The sequence below is a fragment of the Phragmites australis genome, chromosome 5 (genome assembly GCF_958298935.1).
Source record: "Phragmites australis chromosome 5, lpPhrAust1.1, whole genome shotgun sequence".
Classification (NCBI taxonomy): domain Eukaryota; kingdom Viridiplantae; phylum Streptophyta; class Magnoliopsida; order Poales; family Poaceae; genus Phragmites; species Phragmites australis.
Window position 1 is genome coordinate 42,061,495 of NC_084925.1, and position 22,607 is coordinate 42,084,101.

Here is a 22,607-nt window from a genome sequence, read left to right on the forward strand (position 1 = left end):
CTATTCTAAAATATGTATTATTTTAAATACGTGCAATCAAATTTTAAAAACTTTAAACATTAATGTACCCAAAACTATTAAGATTTAGTATATGAAAATGATAGTAATAAATTGTCATGAAAAATACTTTAACATAATCTAATATTTATCAACTTTTATCAATATATAGTTGTTAAAAGTAATAATAAAACGTGTGTATTGAAAATCGTGTCGATATCATAAACAACAAGTAAAAGAGAACGAAAATAGTATTTGTTATGGTTATGTTGGTAAATGATTCTATATAATAAATTCAAGATGTATACGACTATGAGCATGTTGATAAACATGTACGAGGATCTGATCTAATGGATTTAACAACAAGATGATTTTATTCAAATTTAGTTCTTCTATAGATAATAACCCTATATCATATGTATTTGATACAAATCAAGTCTTCCTCTTTATATATAAGGGGAAAATATATACATATAGACGGATCATGTTAAACTCTATGACAGACATGTATTTAACGAAGCATACTACCTCTAACCTATCATAGCAAATGATAGTTGTGCATGTCATGCTCTGGTTGTCCGACGTGTCCTGTCTCATCCACCGAACGTTATACACTCGCTACGGATCAATGCATAACACGCATGCCCACGACATTGCTCGTCGAAAGAGGGTGTTTGGAGAAGGAAAATATTAGAGTGGGTAGTATTAAATATGATTCAACTAGTTAGGTGAGTATCTGCTCTATGAGCAGCAGAGGCTGGTTGCTCTGCGATTAGGAAACTGGTCGTAGGAACCCTGTGCTTGTCGTAAGGTGATGTCGTAGTCTTGAGTGTGTTTGCCTGCCGGTTGACACGTGATAGCGTGGGGCTCGCTGAGTTGTAGAAAAAATGGTTCTATTAGGTCAGGATTACTATTTTGGTGATTAACGACAACATAGTCAATAGAATTAACATGTTTGTCAAGTATATATTTTAATAGGTCTCATGGATGCAGTGCATGAAGATGCCACCACAACCGAACTCGAGATTGATTGAATTGGACGAGTTCTGAACAAAATGACTACACTGGATGGTCCGGTATTCAGGGATTGAACTCACCGGAGTATTTTGTCCAGAGCCAAAGTTGAGACTGATGATTTCATCAGATAGTCGGGTGTTCTGTATGTTGAACTTATCAGAGCATTCATGCAGCAAAGTTACCTCGTGGCAGAAGGATTTGAAGGCAATGGATAGTACGGTGATGAAGGGTATAAAGAATTAGAATATTTCTTGCAGATGCGATTCTAAGTGCTAAAGAATAAAGATCAACTCACCGGATAGTCCGGTGATCACAGAGATAGTTGCACTAAAGCATTTTCAAGGAAAATAAGAGAATATTTAACTCATTGGATAGTCCAGTGTGAATGAAATGAACACCGGATGAATGCACCAGAGCATTTTACACAGAGAGGCTGTAAAGGCTCGGATGGCTCAAGATAACTCACTGAAAGATCCGGTGATGGATTTGAAGGTACACCAGAATGTTCGATGTTCAGAGGCATTGAGTGGAGTTCTAATGCCTAGTTTATGATATTGTACTCACCAGATGATCCGGTGTTAGTACTACTATTGTCACTGGATCATCCAATGTTAACAGTTTATGTGAGCTGTTGGGGCAATGGCTAGTTGGCAGGTTGAAGAGATCGATGACGTCCTAAGGGGGGTGAATTAGGACACTTAGAATTATTTCGGCTCTAAAAATAATACAAGATAAACCTATATCAATTTCTATCTAAATGTGCTCTATGTTTATCTGGTGTGTCTACTCTACAGATCAAAATATTTGCAATCTATCTAAGAAGGTAAACTGCAAGTAAGTAAATGCGGAAATGTAAATAAGGTGGAGAGAGCAAACTTGGCATACGGTTTTTTTTTCGTAGTATCGATGGTATAAATGTCACACCTAGTCGACGTTATAGCTCCACAAAAGATATGCTCCCGGTCGGCACCCGGTCACGGCCTTTTAACCACAAAGTCACAAAGACAATGTATATATCCGGATGAGCCACCAAGCCACCAAGGTATGGTCTCACCACTAGCCTCTCTTTTGGTTCATCACCGCCGTGATCACTTCGGAGCTTGAGCCTCAAAGGCAAGGGTCTTCATGTCCCTGCATAATCACCTTACAGCCACTCCACACCAAGTCAGAGAGTCAACAAGCTTGCCGGCGAGTCACTAAGACTCTAAGGTGCTGGCGTACCAAGAGGTACATTGTTGGATCACTTCTTAATCCACTCTCTAGTCAGCAATCACCTAGCAGTACACTCTCTAGACCTATAAGCACTGCTCACTCTTTAATAGTATACTTAATCGTCTTGAATGATCACTTAAAGGATTTTGATGGCTTGAATGTATTCTCAGGTATACACGAACTTCTCAGGACTCTAGCATTCTCAAATGACTAAGTGAAGAGGGTATTTATAGGCTCAAATCTGCGCACTAGCCATTAACCCAACGACTCGGAAGTAGAGGGCTATGAATTATTGTGGTGGTTACTGCTCATGTGTTAAAAAGAGGAGGAATTAGATCTGTCCTAATGCTTTAATATGGTTGGTTTTTTATACTAATTAGATATCTACTTAAGCAAAAATTTAATGAGATAAGTTATTTAAAAAGAGATTGGGCTTGTTTCTTATATAAGAAACCGATTCTTTGAATAATTTTAAATGATTATGAGGTAATAAATTATTTTGAAAGTTCTTAAGAAATAAGCAACACTCATACATATTTCAGAAATTTATTTGTTAACCTTAATTTTTTACTCTCTCTACATTAAAATACCAATTAAGAAATAAAGTATTGGGAGCGACTTATTGACCAATAGAGGAGGGATTGTTTTCGCTTTTCCGTGTCTCGTTCCGAGGGGCTGAAAAGAGCAGGCTAGGACGCTTTTCACCTGTACGCAAAGTTGCTCCGCCGTACTATTCCCAATCACCGTGTTCCTTCGTTTTGCTCTTCACTCACTACCGCATTGAGCCTTTTCTGCCGGTCTTGCTTGTTTCGGTGACAAAGATTAGTCACGCGTCTACAGGGATCACATACTGACACTGGTGCAGCAGCCCTTATCTACGTGGAGCGATCACTGCCGCAGCGTTGGTCCAGGATACTTGCTCGTAATGATCAGGGGATCCTACAACTCGGTAATCTATTACAGGGCCTTTCTAGCTTCGCACCTGCAGGCTGCAAGTGGCTAGTTGTGCTAGTACTTGCACAATAAGCATTAACCTAGAAAAGGTGCTCGTGGCCATGGAGATCTCGAGCCCTTGGCCACGAGGAAATGCGTGGGCCTCTCTGGGGATTGCTAACGTCAAACGATCGATGAAGCGATTGCCACGTGGGTGGGAGAGATGTCCTCGAGTGATGCAAGGGAAGCAAGTGGGAGCGCAGCACTGGTCAAATGTGACACAGCGACACTGCTAGTGCATGGAACTTCCTGGAATGAAATAATGCACGTCTCAAACAGTCTCGTGCTAGCCTCTGTATATTTATTGTTTATAGTACGTACTAACAGTAAGACTCTGGTTTTTTTGTGTCTGGTTTATGACTTGAAGAAGTCACGGACTGGGAGAAGGTGATGGATTTTTTATGTCTATGGTTTACTAGTAGTAAGAGCGGAGCTTTTCATAGAATTGTTTATGAAAAGAAGGTGTGTAGTGCTGCGACAAGGTACTCAGAGTTGAATTAGAGATGGGCATTGCTCTTTTGGTGAACTGGTTCGCAAATGGTGATGGATTTCGCTCCGCTCTTGCTAGCAGCTTAGCAGGAGTTTTAGATGTTCCTCCGTCCAACGTGAGCTTCCGTTGGCAAATCTTCACGTACCTGGGTGAATTGCGTTACTGACTTCCTGTTGGACGTGATTACCCACGAATCTAGCCCTGCTTTGGTTGAATAAAGCTTTTGCGACTTCCTAAAAAAAGGCGGTGATTCGAGTTACGAACGTCTTTTATACAGGATGCGTCTGTTTGGAGAGAGCAAGAGAAATGTTAGCAGGCCGGCTGTCACATGCATCAACAATTAATTATAGGCGCAAGTTCAGAGACTGTATGAGGCGAAATGTATGTGATGTATTATATATATTATTATATACCCAACATCCCTTGATAGCATAATTTCGATGATTTTTGCAGCAGTATCGAAGGAAAATTAGTGAGATCTCACATAGTAAAGCAAATCCAGCATATAACGTCACTAATCAACCTTGATCACAACAACATCCAGCTTAAGAATGAACTATATCTTATTTGGACACAAGATCTTAGCCACCGTGCGGAGTTCAAAGCCAATGGAGTGACACTGACAGTTCTCTCTGCACAAAAAAAAAAACATAACCCCGATATGCATGCAAACAGTCACATTACCAATCAGATAGAACGCTAAAACAGATGGCCTGTACCTACATTTTGTAATCGGGAGTTCAAAGATTTTCCTGCCAGTAAAATTTTGACAGAGCAAAGAAGAACTATCAGTGTCCCGGCAAAAATAATAGTCTGCTGAATGAATTTTCACAGTAGCTCCCCCTTCTTTTCGTAGTTACTACTCCGAGTGAGGATAATAGAGTACTAATTAAAATTTAGAAACTTTAAACACTAATGTACACAAAATTTTAAACACTAATATACACAAAACTTTAAACACTAATATACATATATAGCATATTGTTTAAACAAACATATGTAGGAGTGTTCATGTGACTAGGACTTGGAGCGGAACACGTCACAAAATCATGAGCATGAGTGGGGAAGTTTGGCCATTTTACGGGTTTCATGTCCGGGAGTAAAAATGAAACATGGGATTTATGCTGGTTCAGGCGTCGCGAGTACTGTTTATTCGGTCGTGATATTGGTAATTCGATTATGTTACTGTTTATATGGTTGTGTACTTGTGTACTGTTTATTTAGTCACAGTACTATTCATTTAATTGTTTATTAAACCAGTCATTACTATAATAACCACTATAAATAACAAATTTTATTATCAACATGACACGTACCGGCGGTCAATGCTTGTTTGAAAAAGGAGAGGAGCCGAGGCGTATGCACAGCACAGTCTGGTTGTATGGTCAATCACTTTCGGCTCGCGGGCTCAGCTCGACCCGATACTGCTCCAGAGTTGTCGGCCCGATGTCTCTAGACTAGGCTTTGGCGGTCTCTTTAGCCCAAGCCCAGTCGGCCCCAGGAAACGCTCGAGTTGATCATAAACGCGCAAAACCACGGCCCTCCCCTCGGGCCGTGAGGCCCATTCCAGCCCAGCGAAATAACAAGCTCCACATCAGATGCGGCGTACTCTGCACCAGCTAAACAGGTGGGCCTACCATTGAGAGCCGGTCCCACCCGGCAGTGGAACTGTATCATGGCGTCTCGGTGGCCGTTGCCTCGGCCCTCACCCCGCCGTCCACGGCGCGTCGCGGCGCCCGTGCCTTACAACTGCGCACCACGACCGCTCACCCAGACTGCCATCCACCACTCCTCCTTAACGCGGGACCACCGCACCGTGGGTCAGGACGTCAGTGGTACATCAGCGGGAGCGCGTAGCGACGTCCCGAACGCGCGTACCTTTCGGACCACTTGTCAATCCTTCCACGGGCGCCCACATCAGCGTAGCGAAGAAATCACTAGAGGCACCACCCATTTGCCCACTACAAGTTAACACTGGCCCACTCGCAGTGACCCCACCAGGCGGGAGCCGACCGCAGCTAGCGGCGGCGGCAGCCCGCAGGCCCCGCACGAAGGCTTCTCCTGCGGGCAGGGGGAGCGGCGCGCGAAATGACGGGAATGCCCCCGCTTTCCTCTCCCGAGGACTCCCGCATCCCCTTCCCTCTCTCGTCGTCTCTGCCGTGCTCCATATAACCATCTCTCTCCTCGCATCCCCTTCTCTCTCTTCCCAAATCGCCAATTTTTTCTTCTCTTCTCGTTCAGCCCACCTCAGATCGAGACCAAACCCCACGACGAGCCCCAGTTTCTGACCCGACCCCTGAATCCCCAAATTTCCAATCAAATCCCCCCGCCGTTGGATTCGATTCGGCCGAATTCGAGCTCCGATCTGCGGTTTCGGGAGAGGCGTTTCGTCCGAATCGGCGAATTCGGGCGATCCGGAGGTGCATGGAGGAAGGCCCCTCGGATCCAGGTTGCCGGAGCTAGGATTACCGTCGGTGGATTCAGCGTCGTCGGTGGCGGCGATCTGGTGATGGTGCAGCGCGGCGCCGGAAATCGGCGAGGAGGGATCGGTGGCAGGGAAGATGCAAGGCTATGCATGGGCGGTGTGAAGGCTGTGGTGAGGGGTGCGGCAAGAGGCGGCGTCTCGTTCGGCACATGTGGCCATCAACTCGCGTAGAGGCAGCTCCACCACCGGCACAGGGACCAGCTACTCCTCCCAGCTCCTCTGTTCCTCCACCATCAACAACCTCTTATCCACCTGCACCGACGACTCCCCCAGCATCAGCGCAGAAGCAGGAGCGTGTCGATTCTCCTCGCCCGGTGTCGCCGGATTCCTTCGTAAAGGTGCCTCCTTCGGTGGAATCATTTTGGAATTTGCTAAGTCTGACGAATTTTAGACAAAATCGAGCATGCTCATGTCATCAGATTATTGTTCTGTTTCCTGTTGGGTTGTGCCAACTAATTAAAGTAGCTAGATTGGTTGGCCTGGTTGCGAGATTGGAGGTGCTAGTTTGAGGCATGTCAGGAAGTTTTGGGCCGAATAAACATTAGTCCTGTTGGTTCTATCAATTGGTGCTAACGTGTTGACGTCGAAATAGCAGAATGGAGTTTCGTTGTATGATTAAATCGAATCCTACGGGCAGTTTGGCAAATTTTGGCGCTCCATATGCATGGTGTGTGCATAAACATAGCCTTCCTTGTGCTTGTATGTTTATGTGCTAAAGGTTATGTGCAGCACATTATTGCCTATTGGTTAGATGACTGATACCATACTGTTCAAGGAAGTGAGCTGTGGGCAAGTAGCATCAAATGAGCTTTTTGAAGATGCAGATTGCATTGGGGGTATAGCATTCACCACTGATGCAGTGGGCAGTGGTATTGTTCGACAACATACACAGCATGTGGGATAACTCATGCCTTGCCTGTGTTGTAATTTGTCTCAAGAAGAAAGTGCACCCATTGTTTTTACATCTTTGAGTGCTTGTTTATTTTTGCTAACGTAATGAATATAAGAGGCAGATATTCTTGAGCTTCTACTCCGAACTAAAAAATTAAGGGATAAACTGAAACCATACTTAATTAAGGATCACATTTTTGTTCCAATTGATCAAGTTATGGCAAAATAGCCAAGGCCAGTTATGCTGAAGTTGGAATTTTCAATGTTATATTGCATATCTGGCTCACTTACCTGTTTGTTGAGTTCAGGATCATTGTATAAAACTGAATTAATTAGTCATATTTGACAAACAGCACTATTGCATTGTGACGAGTTTTGCTCGATATAACTTGCTGCACAAACATGAAAAATAACAAACTTTTTTCCGTGCTCTTGTGGTTTGGCTATCATAAGGAGGCTACTATGTTTTGTAGTTTTGTTTTATGTCATGCTTTGTTGTGCTTCTTAGAACATTCATGCAATGACATTTAGTCTATTTGTTCTTTAAAAGTAACGAATTGCTTGTTGATTTATCAGGACGGGCGTGAGATTCGAGTTGGCGATTGTGCTCTTTTTCAGGCTAATGATGCCCCTCCTTTTGTTGGATTGATACGTTGGATTGAGAAAAAGGAAGAAGGTTATCCCAAGTTGCGTGTAAGTTGGCTTTATAGGCCTGCTGACATTAAGCTCAACAAGGGCATACAACTCAACACTGCACCAAACGAGATCTTCTATTCTTTTCACCAGGACGAGGCATCTTCCGTCTCACTGCTTCATCCTTGCAAAGTTGCCTTTTTATGCAAAGGTGTTGAGCTGCCATCTGGAATTTCTTCATTTGTATGTCGCCGCGTGTACGATATTGACAACAGGTGTTTGTGGTGGCTCACTGATAAGGATTACATTAATGTAAGTTCTCTACTTACCTTATTTTATTTTTCTTGTCTATTTTATTCGCCTCTTAATTTGTGCAACTTATCGCCAGGAACGACAGGAAGAAGTAGATTGGCTTCTACACAGAACAAGGCTAGAAATGCATGCTGCAGTGCAGTCAGGTGGACCCTCACCAAAGCGACTCAATGGTGCATCAGCTGCCCAGCAAAAGAGTTCAGATGGCACCCAAAACTGTGGTCCATCTAAAGGAAAGAAGAGGGACAGAGGTGAACAAGGAAATGATCCAGCTAAACGCGATCGTGATCGCCCCCTTAAGGTTGATGAAAGCGAGCCCGGAAGCTTCAAGGTGGAGAACATGAAGTCCGAAATTGCAAAGATTGCAGAAAAAGGTGGGCTTCTGCATGCTGAAGCTGTCGAGAAGCTAGTTCATCTCATGCAACTTGATCGAACTGAACGGAAGATAGATTTTGCTGGCCGGGTAATGCTTGCTGATATTATTGCAGCCACAGAAAATCCTGATTGCCTTGGCAGATTTGTGCAACTAAGGGGCCTTCCAGTGTTGGATGATTGGCTTCAAGAGGCTCACAAAGGGAAGTCTGGTGAAGGGAGTAGTCCTAAAGAAACTGATAAGCCTATTGAAGAATTTCTCTTTTCTCTACTCCGCGCACTAGCTAAATTACCTATTAATCTCATCGCCTTGCAAAGTTGTAGCATTGGGAAATCTGTCAATCATTTGCGCAGCCATAAAAATCTGGAGATTCAGAAGAAGGCTAAGTGTCTTGTTGATAACTGGAAGAAGCGTGTTGATGCTGAAATGAAGTCAAATGATGTGAAAGCTGCAGTATCGGGCCAAGCTATACCCTGGCCAGGGAAAGCAGGATTTCCAGATATTTCTAGTACTGGAAATAGAAGAAGTGGCTCAAGCGAGCCTATGAAAAACCCAGTGTCTCAGGTGTCTCCTGAGGCTGTTGTGAAGTTGAGTCCTGCAATATCTGGTTCTTCAAAATTACCACATATACAACCAGCAAATGTTGCAACCAACTCAAAGGACCAACCCTGCAGATCAACCGGTGGGACTGGTGGTTCTGAGTTGCCTACTGTGAAAGAGGAGAGAAGCAGTAGTTCTAGCCAATCACTGAACAATAGCCAGTCATGCTCTAGTGATCATGCAAAAACAATTGGTTCTTCATGGAAGGAGGACGCGAGAAGTTCAACTGCTGCTTCTGGCAATGCTAGTAAAACTTCTGGAGGCTCTTCACGTGGCCATCGCAGGGTGAACAATGGGCGCCTTGGTTCTGGAATCCATAAGGATGCTGCTGCCGGAAAATCTGGGTCACTTGAACATTCATCTTTGCCGGAGAAATCATCACAGTCTGGAATGGCATGCGAGAAAGGAGGTGGCACACCATCAGATCATGCCAATAGTCATAGATTGATTGTTCGGTTTCCAAATCCAGGTCGTAGCCCTGCTAGAAGTGCAAGCAGGGGCTCATTTGAAGACCCATCTGTTACTGGGAGTAGAGCTTCATCTCCTGTTCTCGCAGATAAACATGAACATAATGATCGTAGGGTGAAAATGAAGACTGAACATTCTCGGCCTCATTTAGCTTTGGATGCTAATGCTGAGTCTTGGCATAGCAATGATGTTAAAGGAACGGCAGGTTCTGAGGAAGGTGATAAATCACCATGTGCTGCATTGGAGGATGACCGCAGCAGGATAGCTGAAGAAGCTGGTAAAGCTGCATGTGCATCCAGAGTTGCATCCTCAGCATATGTGAATGAAAAAGGTGTCTGCGCAAGTGATACCAGGGCAAAAAACCCGTTCAACCCAATGAGTGCTTTGATTGAAATAAAGTATTCCGAGGCTGGTCCTTCATTTCAAGCTGGAGATGACACGGCGATGAATCTTCTTGCTAGTGTTGCTGGAGAGATATCTAAATCTGAATTGGTTTCCCCATCTGCCTCACCAAGAAATTCATCTGCAAATGAAGAGGGCTGTGAAGGTGACAACATTGGGAAGTTAAAAGTAGAAAGTGACGTGGACCTACCTCAGCAGCTGGGGACATCAGGTGAGGTTGATAAAGTCATTGCGGAGAAGCAAGAGAAAAATGATGCTTGTTTGGTGGGAAAGGAGGATCGGCACCAGACTGCTACTGGGTCAGCTCCTATATCTGGAACAGATTCTAAAGCATTTGAATCTTCAGCTAAAACTGTGAACCATGTAGAGGAGCGCACAAACAGATGTTCTTCTCTTCCGTCTTCAGTTGATTCACAAGGTGATGGACATCAAAACTCACACGCGAACAAGCCAACTGATATTAAGGTTGATATTAAGTCCGATGTGAATTCATCTGCAGGTGTACATAATAATGCATGTACTGCCCATGAAAAAATCGAAGATGGTTCAAGCAGTCCTGATATTGTTGGTACTACATTAGGTGGTCAATGCAGTATGGTTTTGTCAAACAAAAAGTCAGAATCGCCCCCTGCCGATGAATCTTCATTGTCTGCTGGTAAACAATACCAAGGTTTGAAGTCAACCAATCATAATCAGCTTGTGGGTGTACCTGATCACACAGAAGCCATTGATAGATGTGGTGAAAGTACTGCTGGCAAATTGGATGTGAAGTCTTCAGTTGCAGTAGAGGTTGCTGATTTGAAAAAGGGTGATCGCTTGGGGCTTGGTAACATAGTGCTGAAAGAAGAGGAAAAGAAGGAACAGTGTTCTGCCACTTCAATTGATGTTACCAAGCCAGTTGTATCAGCAGAGCCACCACTTGGTGCAGCGAATGGGATAAAGAAGATTAAAGCATCAAAAGACAGTTCTAGTGAATCGAGTAGTCATGTAAATCCTCGCAGCATCATATCTCAGGAAACTGCACATAATACAAGACACAGTTCAGAGAAATCCAGCGATGGTGAGGGTGGAAAAGAGGACATTGTCTCATCAGATGAGGGTTCTTCTTTTGCTGCTAAAGGCAAGTCAAGTACCGCAGCCAAGCTTGATTTTGACTTAAATGAAGGGATACCTGGAGATGAGGGGTATCAGTCTGAGCCAGCTAGCTCTCCTATGATATGTTCTTCAATTCACTTGCCTGGTATTTCTCCATTCATATCACCTATTTCAAGTGGGCTGCCAGCTCCAATAACAGTAGCTGCTCCAGCTAAAGGCCGTTTTGTTCCGCCTGAGAACCTTCTAAGAGTGAAGTCTGAGACTGGGTGGAAAGGCTCAGCAGCTACAAGTGCATTCCGTCCTGCAGAACCGAGGAAGATTTTGGAGATGCCCATTGCAGCATCTGTCATCCCGGTATCTGGTGCTGCAAGGAAGCAGTCTCGTCCAGTGCTTGACATTGATTTAAATGTTCCAGATGACCAAGCTTTTGAGGAAGATGTCCCACAGAGTTCTGCTCAGACAACTGGTTCTGAATCTGGAAACACTAGAAGTCGCGATGGCCCTGTACGGAGTGCCGGCATTGAGCTTGACTTGAATAGAGCTGATGAAGTTGCAGAGAATGGCCAAGTTTTGTCTATGTTTCCAGCAAGACCGTTACCTGGACTTTTCTCTAATACTGATAGAAATAGCTCGAGGGATTTTGATCTCAATAATGGACCAAGCCTGGACGAAGCTGGCACCGAACCTGCACCAAGGAACCTAGCATCTAAAAATTCAAGCAGTATACCGTTCCTACCCCAAGTTGCTGGCATTAGAATGAATAATGCTGAAATGAGTAACATGTCACCATGGTTTGCTTCTGGAGCCCATGGAGCTCCTGTGGCTATAAAATCTTTTTTGCCTGCTAGAGAACAGTCTTACCCAATGGAGGCAGCACCTGGAACCCAGAGGATTATTGCATCTGCAGCAGACACTGGCCAATTTGGAAGCGATTCCTCCAGAACGCCAGTTATTTCAACATCACCAACCATGGTGTTTCACCCTCCTGCATATCAATATGCTGGGTTCCCCTTCACCCCCAATGTTCACCTGCAAGCACCGGGGTTTTCGATCGGATCGACATCTTTTGTGAATTCTGCACCTGCAGGAGTTTCATATTTCCCTACCATTAGTCCGTCACTTGTTGGACCGGCAGGCATATTACCTGGCCAGCATGTAAGGCCATATGCAATCAACCTTCCTGAAGGCAGCAGTGGTGGTGGACATGACAGTAATCGGAAATGGGGAAGACAAGGGCTTGATCTCAATTCAGGCCCTGGAATTGTCGAAGTAGAAGGAAAGGATGAGCGGATGCCTTTACCAGTTAGGCAAACTTTGATAATGCCACCACATGCCCTTGTGGAGGATCAGGCAAGAATTTACCAAATGCCAGGTGTAAGAATAAAGAGGAAGGAGCCAGAAGGCAGTTGGGATGCAGAAAGATCACAATACAAGCAATTGTCATGGCAGTGAGAACTCTTAAAAGGAGATCGTTTTGCAGCCAGTGAGCTTGTGTGTATTTTCGTCCCGTTTCTAAAGACCTATTCGATTACTCGTGGTTCCTTTTGTAGTGTAATTACAGAATGGTTCTTTTCTTTGCAGAGTCCAACTGCATCTGGAACCTGGGCTGTGTATTGCGCCCTTGCTGGAATATACAACTCAGAAATGCGGCCAGCCCTGTGATGTGAATTGTGATCGGAAACAACTTTGTTGTAATTGCTGTAAATGTTCATCATATTCCATGCTTTACTTGAACAGTTTTCCTTGGCATCGGCAGTTGCTTTGCTAGACTTTGTCAGCTGTCACGCATGCTTCTAATTTACTGAGGTGTTAGGCATGCTTCTAGTTTACTTAGCAGGGTATGACTTTGGTGATGGAATAGTAATGGTCCAGAGCCTCTTCGACATCTGAAGCCGCTGTAAGTAGGTTCACATGTTTTGTTTAAGTTTCTTCCACCTTGTTGAGCACACCCTGCAGCTTACATAAATTTTAGATGTGACGTGTTTTGTGCGAAAGTGTTGCATCAGTTGACAATGCTACAACTAGTAGCATTTAGCTGCAGTGTCATGAATGCTTTTGTTATGCGGGGTTCTGATGTATGTACCTTTGCCGTGCAGATATACAAGAAATCAAGTAGATTAAAACGTTAAAAAAATTGCTGGATGGATTCTTGCCATTAATCCCACGGTCCATGTATTTTTATGCGCTTTCAGTGTTGCATTTTTGTTTTGTTAGGCTGATCCTACGGTACAGATGATTTCACAATCAGTTGCGTTACTGGATTCTGTTCTTCAATGCTACACGAATGTGTAGGCCGCCGTTGTCAGTTCGTTTTCCTCCAGGACTCCATGAGATGCCCCTGATGCCGACGCCCTCTTATGCCCGTCACATTTTTTAAATTGGCATATCTGATTCCTGGTTTTCGGCTACTGGCGCCGCAGTAATATACGTGCACGGAGCTCCCAAGTTGTCGCTAGTGGTGGCGTGTCAAACAGTCATATTTAAGTACAGGATTTATAGTCTGCAGTGACTGCACATGTTTCTGCTGTCTTCAAGGGACCGGGCCAGGAGAACAACGAGCCGAACCGGAACGAAAAGGCGTACTGCTAGTAAGAAAAGGAGAGCCACGGACAGGAACGGCTAGCCACACAGAAAGAGAGTGGAGTCGCATCCGAGCATGTGTCCCCACGTCACACGGACGCGTCCAGACCAGACCCACCCCGCGCGGGCCCCGGCGCATTCACGAGATGACACCAGCGCAGCGGGGGCGTGATGCCGACAGGAGGGCGCGAGCGGACGGTACAGGTCGCCCCTTTCAATCACGTACAGTAACAACAACCGCGACCGCGCACGCGGGGCAGGACCGGGCGTTGCAGCGAAAAGACACAAGGCAAAGCAGCCGCGGAAGGCGACAGGCGGGGATGGTCGGGGTCGCGGTCAGTGCCGGGGTGGCCCGTGACACGAGGGTCGTCGTCCCCTCCTGCTGTGCTCTGTGCTCGCTCGCTTCCCCTCCTCCTTTTCCGCGCCCCGGCCGGCCGGCCGGTATTTATTCCCCATCATCGGTCGCGCTCCGGTGGTTTGGCCTTCGGCGCGGACCCGTGTCCTTGTCCCGTCACGCGCGATGAATCCCCTCGCTTTCACCTCCGTCCCTTTCCTAGTTTCCTCAGCTGCCGCCTGTCTTGTGAGACTTGGATAATTGGATTCGATCACTCGTTCCACGGCTGCTTGCTTTCTCACATTAATATGACTTTGTTGATGTAACAAGGTCTGAGAGTTGCCTGCAATTATTGGACCTGCTAACGAACACCGAAACTATTTTTTTCACTAGCTTATTGCCCCGTGTATTAAAAAAAACACAAAGTTTGCACGAGATACGATAATATTATGGAAAACAACATACTTAAATTAGATGGTAACGAATATTTACATACCAATATAGTTAAAACTTGTGCGTTACAACCGGAGCTAAAATTTTGCACAAGGTATTATAATTACCGAGCGCCACATGACGAGTTGTAAGAAGTCTATCTTTCACCGCACAACATTCATGTTTTATAAAGCACAAACGAGCATTTTCGTTATATCTATCCCAACAAATTTCTTGGTTTATAATGCAGTCACGGACACCCTTTTGGTTATGCGTTGTGAACACTTTCGTGTTCATTGTCTATGTCATTTCTTTTCCATTTCTTCGTAAAGGAAACTCACATAGGAGGATTGAACTGACAATAATTAATAAAAAAATAATGACACAGTAAAGAACTGGAAACCGATCAATTCATCACAAAGAACAACACTGAATTCATATATGTGTCTTTTAGGTCACTCGAATTTTCACACTTGTATAATATGCATAGAGATTTTCACAGCTTGCAAGAAAATATTTATTGATCCACAACCCAACTTGGAGATTTAGAACTAAATGCCTTCTAGAGTTATCTTGCTAACTTGCATTCTAAGGATTCTTCAAGGTTTCTTTAGATGAAACATACGGGTATGTTCTATCATACGTGGCTGCCTTTATCTCTGCAACACAGTATGAAATGATCAGCACCAAACAAAAATGTCATGCGAGAGACATACATCTCGTAATGATATGATCTTCTAGAGAAAAAAACTCGTAATGATATGCCTTGCCAAGTTATGTAGAAGAGGTGTTTTTTTTTTTCACATCTGAATCTGTCTTGCTGCCAAGGAACTGAGAAGAGGAGGGTTGAGCTCTGGATTTGTCCTTACCAAGTTGGGGAACATGTTCCTGAGGGGAGCCATCCAATTTTTGCCACCATACACTTGCTTTGACGTAACATATATATGTGTTCCACTTGTGTATCCCAGTATTTGAAGGATCACAACTATCTCACCCCGGCTCAAGAGGGCAGCACCCTTCCTTTATCTTCTGCAGTGCCAATGGCCATAGATGAGATCCATTCTGCTTGTGAAGTTGCAAACATAAAAGAAAATATATTTGTTAGAATGGTATAGTGTGGATCCATTCTGCATGCGAAGTTGCAAACAAAAAAAAATTGTTATAATGGTATAATGTGCATGCTTCATATCTTCTTTTTAACTCAAACGCAATAGTTTTTTCAAGATTGGCAAGACCTTGTAGCGCCTTGGCCATTCTTTCTGCCTATAAGTGGCCATCATCGCCTTCTCCTCGTGTGTGCCAGTAAAATCACAAAAGGAAAGGCCCAACATTCATTTCTCAAATCTTTAATGAAGAGTACTTAAAAAGGAAGTGACAATATTTGATTATTAAATGAACTTATGACTGTCAAGTGTCAACTTCAGCTAAGTCGAATAAAAGATTAGCTTTCATGTATGAATTTACGCTGCCAGTTCGGTTCCTCATCCTAGTTGCAAGCTTATCAGACATTTCTTCAATATCTTCATTAACACGTGATAGTTAACTCTGCATCTGAGCCAATTAAACTCCATTGGAACATTATCATACCTGAAATTGAAGCTTTACATTAGGTTTAGCTTGTTTAATTTCTATGGAGAAGATATAATAGATTATACAACTCCCTTTATAACATCATAGAAGCTGATAGGATATTCTGAATTACAAAATTAAATGAACAGAAAATTGCCCAAAATAGTTGCCAAAAGTCACTTACCCCAACCTGTCGACAAATGGCTTAATAGACATTATTCTTTTCTCTTTGATCCTTGGAAGTACATTATTAATATAAAATTGGGTAGATGTGTACTTTGTGATGTTCTTTATTTTCACTTTGCAAGAAGGAAACACTAACGAGAAACAAAAACGAAAACAATACCAACAATATATGAGTCTCCATTTTCACTTCGCAAGAAGGAAACTAACAAATATTTGTGTTTATCTATATTTTGGTCAATCCATGTAACAGCACATTGTTTGAAGATCCGTTTAACTGATCATGTACAATTCACTCCATCTAGTTAGACATGAAAACACAGTTTGTATGATAATTTTAAACACTATCCATCCAATCGAACAATTAATGTGAGCATGTCACATTTCATACTTATCTTATTTTGAGAAAGAAATACATTACCATCTAAGGAAAGGCTATCTCAAATCTTTAAAATCAAATAAAAGAACTTCCAAAACAATTAGCTAAGAATGCACGGGCAATTGAGACTGACACTATAAGAACATCAACATAGGCTTAAATTTTCCCACACCTATCGAGATGATATAACCAAAATCATAAATAAGTACTCCTGATGACAGAAAGTAGTCCAATAGTAAATTAGTAATATAAAGTTCATTGTCAATAGTGTTTGCATATTGTAACATCAATTTATAAAAGTTTGAGGTAGTTATGACAATGAGTAAGTTAGAATGTAGCACCTACTTTATGCTGGTAAAAAGCTCATCTTTCTCTATGAACCAGTTAGGGATATCTTGCACAATGCACACATCATCCTGCAAATAGTTTATAAAATGATCAACATCAAAGATATCTTCAATTTTTTTTGCAGAGTGTATAAATGTTCTCACAATGAAGGCAATGTGGCATAAAGCAAAACATAATGCATGTAAGGGCTAAAAAACACAAGAACAGTACAAAAAGAGAGAAAATAAGAGGGGGAGCCTTATACACGTAGGGAGAGCCATGAAGAGACCAAAAATTTATAGAAAATTAGAGTTTCAGTGAGTCTATAGAAAATTAGAGTTTTAGTGAGCCAAATTTTATAGAACCATCCAGTAAATAACAACAAGAAAATAAACGTAGAAGAAATCAAAACAGGAAACGACACTTACAACTAGTCTTTCCATATTTGGTCCTGCTTCAGAACTGGTAAAATAAGTGTTGTGCTCATTATCTTAGCAATAGCAACAGCATCACATATCTGCAGAAGCCAAAACACCAAATATGGGAAATTAACTCATGGGTCTTTGATGTAACTGAAACTTCTTTCTTTTTTTCTTTTCTTTTGAGAGGAGTAGTTGAAACTCTATGCCATCTTAAAAAGCTAATAAACACAGCTCAAGAAATCAACATGACCTACTTAGGAAAGACCCTAATATGTATTAAACAACAGTCTTTTTATAAAAACAATCAATCTTTAGTAGGTTACTGACTTGACATTAATTGGGTGACATATGAAAAAATGATACAATATATGGTGCATTGCTGTCTTCAAGCGCCGTGAATGGTGGACTTGCCTGATGGCTCATCGCTATGGCGCTCTACGTAAGGTTTCAAGGAGGTAGTGGCAGCACGTGGATTCTCCCATAGCGAGGGGTTCCTTCGTCTACACCCAAAGCAAGAATTCCTTAGACCATCCAACACAGGCACGACTGCACGAGTATCAAAATGAGTAGCGTGCGTCATTGCAGTCGTCGTCGTCGTCGTTGCCACGGCTACTGCGAGCGGAGGGAGAGGCAAGGAAAGGGGACGACATGGTGGAGGCGTCGGAGTCGCGCTTCGTGGGGGAGTTGGACGTGTGCGCCACCGTCGAGTGTCGTAACTCCACCATGGGTAGCGACAGCGGCTGTGAGGGGTGGGGTACGCAGGAATGAGAGTCATCCACCGACAGCATATCGAATGTGGGAGGTAGGCCTTCGGACTCCAACTGCCTGGTCCCGGGAGGGAGGCCAGCGTGAGCTCTCGCGAACGCAGTGGAGGCGCTTGTTGGAGGAGGAAGAAGCCCACTGCCTCGTGCATGTGCCGCTCGTCCAGCCGTCACTCCTCCGCCTCCGCTCGTGCAGCCGTCACTCCTCTTCCACTCATCTAGCCGGCGGATCTGGCCTCCCCAAGCTCGAGGGACGTTAGATCTGGCTGCCCCCGATGCGCGCCGTGGGACAGAAGGAGAGAGGGGGCGAAGGAGGGGTACGAGGCAGCGTGACAGCGAGGGCAGGAGGGCACGGTTGCGGCGGCAGTGGCGTTGGGCGAGGGCAGGAGGGCACGGGCATGCGGATGAAGTGCACACGCATCAGATCGAGGGAACATACGATAGTGCGGGCGAGCAGATGGGCAGAGGAATCTGGCATGCGAATGGAACACGCCTTACGATTTTTTTTTAAGTAGGAGAGATGAGTAGAAACTAAACTGTTAAATTTTTTTTTAACAGCCAAACTATTTAAGTTCTGTCAATCTAAATAGAACGAGAGTATTCAAAGTGTTTCTCTACTCTCTACTATCAAACTACGAATGGAAGGCTTGTAGCTGATAAGCAAGTAGTTTATGTAGTACTTCAATATGCACGGATGAAACTGCGCTCTATGTCTTCTTGTTCCTGTAGGCTTAATGTGAAGTATTGTGGTGGGAGGAGTTGAACACTCAACCATGTACTTGGAGGTGTAAATCAGTGAATCTAAACGTATTTATTGATACTTTTTAATTCAAAACACTACTTTTCTCAAATTAAGTAAAATTTTAAAAAATTAGTGTAATTGATTGAACTAAAGATAATCGGTAGTTATCTTTAAATTAATTAATTTGCACTCCTACATCTCTTAAAAGGATGGATTTGTTTTGTTGGTAAGGTATGGTTTGTGAGGGAAATCTCACTTGCATTGCTGATACGTAGTGCTGTGAGATGATAAGCTATGCTAACGTGGCCATAACCTATACAATTCGAAATGAAAACTTACAAATGCAGAATTTGAAATAGTTGTTCTTTTTTGCAGACTATGTTTTCTACAGATTCTCCTCCTCACGTCGGTTGAATATTGCATATCCTTGTAGCATGTTCTCATTTCTTGCTTGTGGTATGCTACTGTTTTCTTTCTACAACCTTTTGATTCCCTGACGAACTAACTGAGTAGTGAAAGCTACTGAGCAGTGGAGTATTATTCATCCATCAATCAGAAAATCCAGTGACAATTTCAAAATCACAAGTCAGTGGAACTAACCACTCCGAACTCATGTGGAACTTTCACATCAGAAGGTAGGTGGAGACAAGGATAGCCACAGCCGCCACCAAACGCCGAGGCAGAACCCACATTTCGCAGAAGATCATGGAGCTCAGAAGACAACTGGACAGCACCCACACATGCAACCAATCGAGCAAGATCCAGTGTGATGGCCGGCCACATGCTGGGAGATCTGCCGTAGTGGGGGAATAATGTTGCCCCCCTTCCGCGTTAAGTTGCATAAAGAACAGAATGAAAAGGAGGCGAGGGAAAACTCTGAAAAGAAGAGGTCGCCTTCCTAGGATCAGGGGGCCCTTCGGCACATGGCGGTCCCCTTCTTTTCTTACAAGGGGGAAGGTATCTGCTGCTGGTTGTAGTACTGTGCAGATTGCAGTCTGCGGCCGTAGATGGAGATGTGCTGCGGGCATCGCATGCAGCGAACTGAGCACCCGGGGGCCAAAGTGGTAATTGCGCTGTGCCCTGAGTGGTGGTTTTCGGTTACTTAATGCTACAAGATCTGATTTTATGTATTTAGAATCTGAATTTAATTTATATCGTGATATATGATAATTTTTTATTGTTTCATCATAAATTTTATGATAATTTGTACCACATGTTACACTATAAATTAAATTCAAATCTCATATATATATATATATATGTGTGTGTGTGTGTGTGTGTGTGTGAGATTAGGTGTCAGGGATTATTTTGTGTGTGTGTGTGTGTGAGAGAGATTAGGTGTCAGGGATTATTTTTCTTATCACAGCTGATACTGGGCCAAGCAATTCGGCTAGGCCGATCCAAGATTTTTGCATTTAGGCCCGTGTATTATAGGCCTTCGTCCGTTGCTACAAATCCAGTATTACTGTATTAGTATAGCTTTACTTGCGTGCGTTTTTTGACATTTCTGAAGCGAACCGCTGCGTAAATCCAAGGGGCGTTTCCGCTTCCAGGGTGATTCGGCGGCATGAAGCGCCGGAGGCCCGGAGCGGGCTAGAGGATGGTCGGGGTGATCAGGTTCTTGGCCAGCCCACGAGCCGAAACCCGCGCAAGAACGGTGAGAAGAAGCTGTGGTGCACGTACAGCGACACCGTCCTGACGGAGGAAGGCGTCCCGCCGCCGTGGCCGCGATTTCGGCGGGGATTTCGCTGCGGATCCCTGCGTTGGATGTGAGGAAAGAAACCGGCGAAGACGTGCGCGTCCGGTGACAGGACAAAGGGGCGGGCCGGACGGGTGCATGCGAAACGCTGCGCGACCGATCGGCAGGTTAGCGACGTGGCGCTGATTCGGCTCGTCACGATGGTAGCGTGGGTCGCGCTCACGCGGCAGCTGAGGCGGCACACGGCAGCTCGATTGGAATTTTTTGGACAAAGGGCCCGTTGGTTTGTCGGCCCGCGCAAGTCTGCGTCACAACTTGCGCCAATCCCTTGATGGCTTGACATGCGATTCAAGCGGCTTTACATCCAGTTAAGCGTGTGAAATGGCCGGCCGGATCAAGCAGCTAGAGGTTCGCGGACAATAGTTCGTCTCGGCCGATTTGGTGGACCAAGTGTCACACCGTCACAAAAACTCGACGGACAGAGCATTAGCGGCTTAGCAAGGCTGGCACTGAATGCTGCAAGCCTGCAAATCCTCAAACAGCGATGAACACGCACCTGAGGTCTGCTGTGGCCTGTGAGAGGAAACCTGAAGCAGCAATTGCCCTTGGATGCTTAGCCCAGGTCCTACTGGGCTGCACGTGTTCGGTGCCTTGGGCCAGTACCGAAATGCCGAACATGCGGTTCAATGTACGGAAGCAACGAGACGAGCAAGCAGAATTGCAGAAAGATCCGTTGGGCTGGTGGGTGCCTGCACTGCCCCGGTGCGGAGCGGAACGACTGCGCGCACGGGCACCCTTACCCCCGGGTCGATCGACGCGTTCAGCATGAAGGTTTCCCATCACATGCCTTGCGAATGCCTCGCCCTACGCGCTATGGAGATCCCTGGGCTGGGCCATATCACGGAGACTCTCAATCATCGCCTCATCGGCGCACTGATGGCTCATGTCCTCAGTTGTAGCATAAACTGATGACAGAAGCATTGCTTCGTGGTGGCTGTCTTTGTATGTCTCGGTCACGGCACTGCCTCGAGGGTGATAAAAGCGGATGGAAACGGTCAGAAAAATCCCAAACTATTTTCACTTTCATACTTCTCAACCAGGCGAAAACAAAAATAGAAAAGCTAAAAACAAAAACAAAAACAAACACGGTATTACCAGTTATAAAAAACGAATCAATCTAAACGAAAATATGTTAGCCTTGGATGGAAACCGGTAATTAAAATCCAGAAGATCTAACTTGAGAACCATAAGTCCCATGTCTTGTTGCTTGTAAGAAAATGAACACGATTAAAGGCATATTTAGCATAGCTTTAGCTCCGAGATACATATTAGAACTGAAATTTATATGGTAAAATAAAGTAGTTTAAATTTATATTTTTAATTTAAAATAAAAATTAGATAGCTCAACTAAATACGCTTAATCCACCTACATCTTTAGATCAAGATTTTTTAAGAGCTAGAATTGACTAACTCCATAAATCTTAAATCTGGAGGTGTTACAAATAGAGCCTAATGACGAAGAATGAAGACCTCGAGCGCAGTTCGTCACTGCGGCTCTGGAATTCCTATCCTCGCTCTCTTATCCCTCTACATCGATAACAGGATGCCATCACCTTATTATGTAAATTAATGGCAGCCGGTACCCAACGAAAAAAACAAAAGATCTTCACCGGCATGATCGGATTCATTGGTCACATTCGGCTCGCCATCAGGTTATTAGAGCTAGAGATTTTTGAGTTGGTATCTGGTAAACATAATTAAATAAAAAATTATAGCCGATATCTATTTTTACATCTGGGATCTAAGAAAACCTCACGGGAAAGAGAAATGTTAGCTTTTGATAAACTGATCAGTATATACAGCCTAATAAAACATACTCACCACAAGTTCTTGCAACTGCGGGAAAGCCATGTGCTTTGCCCTCGTACTCAGTGAATGAGGATCATCAAGCCTCACCCGAATTAACCCGAATACTTAATGCTTTCCTTTTTTTTATGAAACAAATTAACATGGGAACTTCTTATTATATTAAAAAAATGCAGCTAATGTAAAAAAAAGGTGGCTGAGGCCTGATTTCTACCTAGACTCTACCTTTATTTTCAAATAGATGTCATTCTAAAATATGTACAGTTAAATTTTAAATTTTTGACCACTAATATACACAAAACTATTAAGACTAACACATGAAAATAATAGTAGTGAATTTATCAT

General features: G+C 43.9%; 1 protein-coding gene and 1 pseudogene across 3 annotated transcripts; one reads left to right on the forward strand and one right to left on the reverse strand.

The window, feature by feature from the left end:
- The first annotated feature begins 5,801 nt into the window (after positions 1 to 5,801).
- Positions 5,802 to 12,962, forward strand: LOC133919768 (uncharacterized). Of its 3 annotated transcripts, none has more exons than XM_062364266.1 (5): positions 5,802 to 6,532; positions 7,662 to 8,030; positions 8,107 to 10,291; positions 10,373 to 12,459; positions 12,550 to 12,962. In XM_062364266.1, exons 1-4 carry the CDS (start codon positions 6,281 to 6,283, stop codon positions 12,418 to 12,420), a joined length of 4,854 nt encoding a protein of 1,617 aa, XP_062220250.1. In that variant the 5' UTR covers positions 5,802 to 6,280; the 3' UTR covers positions 12,421 to 12,459; positions 12,550 to 12,962. The 3 variants fall into 3 exon arrangements, with proteins under 3 accessions (XP_062220250.1, XP_062220252.1, XP_062220249.1); XM_062364268.1 differs by having other exon boundaries at positions 7,662 to 7,778; positions 7,872 to 8,030; positions 8,107 to 12,459; XM_062364265.1 differs by having other exon boundaries at positions 8,107 to 12,459.
- Positions 12,963 to 14,967: 2,005 nt separating this feature from the next.
- On the reverse strand, positions 14,968 to 17,617 carry LOC133918092 (protein PECTIC ARABINOGALACTAN SYNTHESIS-RELATED-like; annotated as a pseudogene).
- Between the last annotated feature and the right edge of the window lie 4,990 nt (positions 17,618 to 22,607).

Excerpts from the sequence above, each read along its gene's own strand:
- LOC133919768 (XM_062364265.1), top strand. The coding sequence starts at position 6,281 with ATGCATGGGCGGTGTGAAGGCTGTGGTGAGGGGTGCGGCAAGAGGCGG. Across the intron at positions 6,533-7,661 it reads CGCCGGATTCCTTCGTAAAG|GACGGGCGTGAGATTCGAGT; the intron begins GTGCCTCCTTCG and ends TTGATTTATCAG. Across the intron at positions 8,031-8,106 it reads CTGATAAGGATTACATTAAT|GAACGACAGGAAGAAGTAGA; the intron begins GTAAGTTCTCTA and ends ACTTATCGCCAG.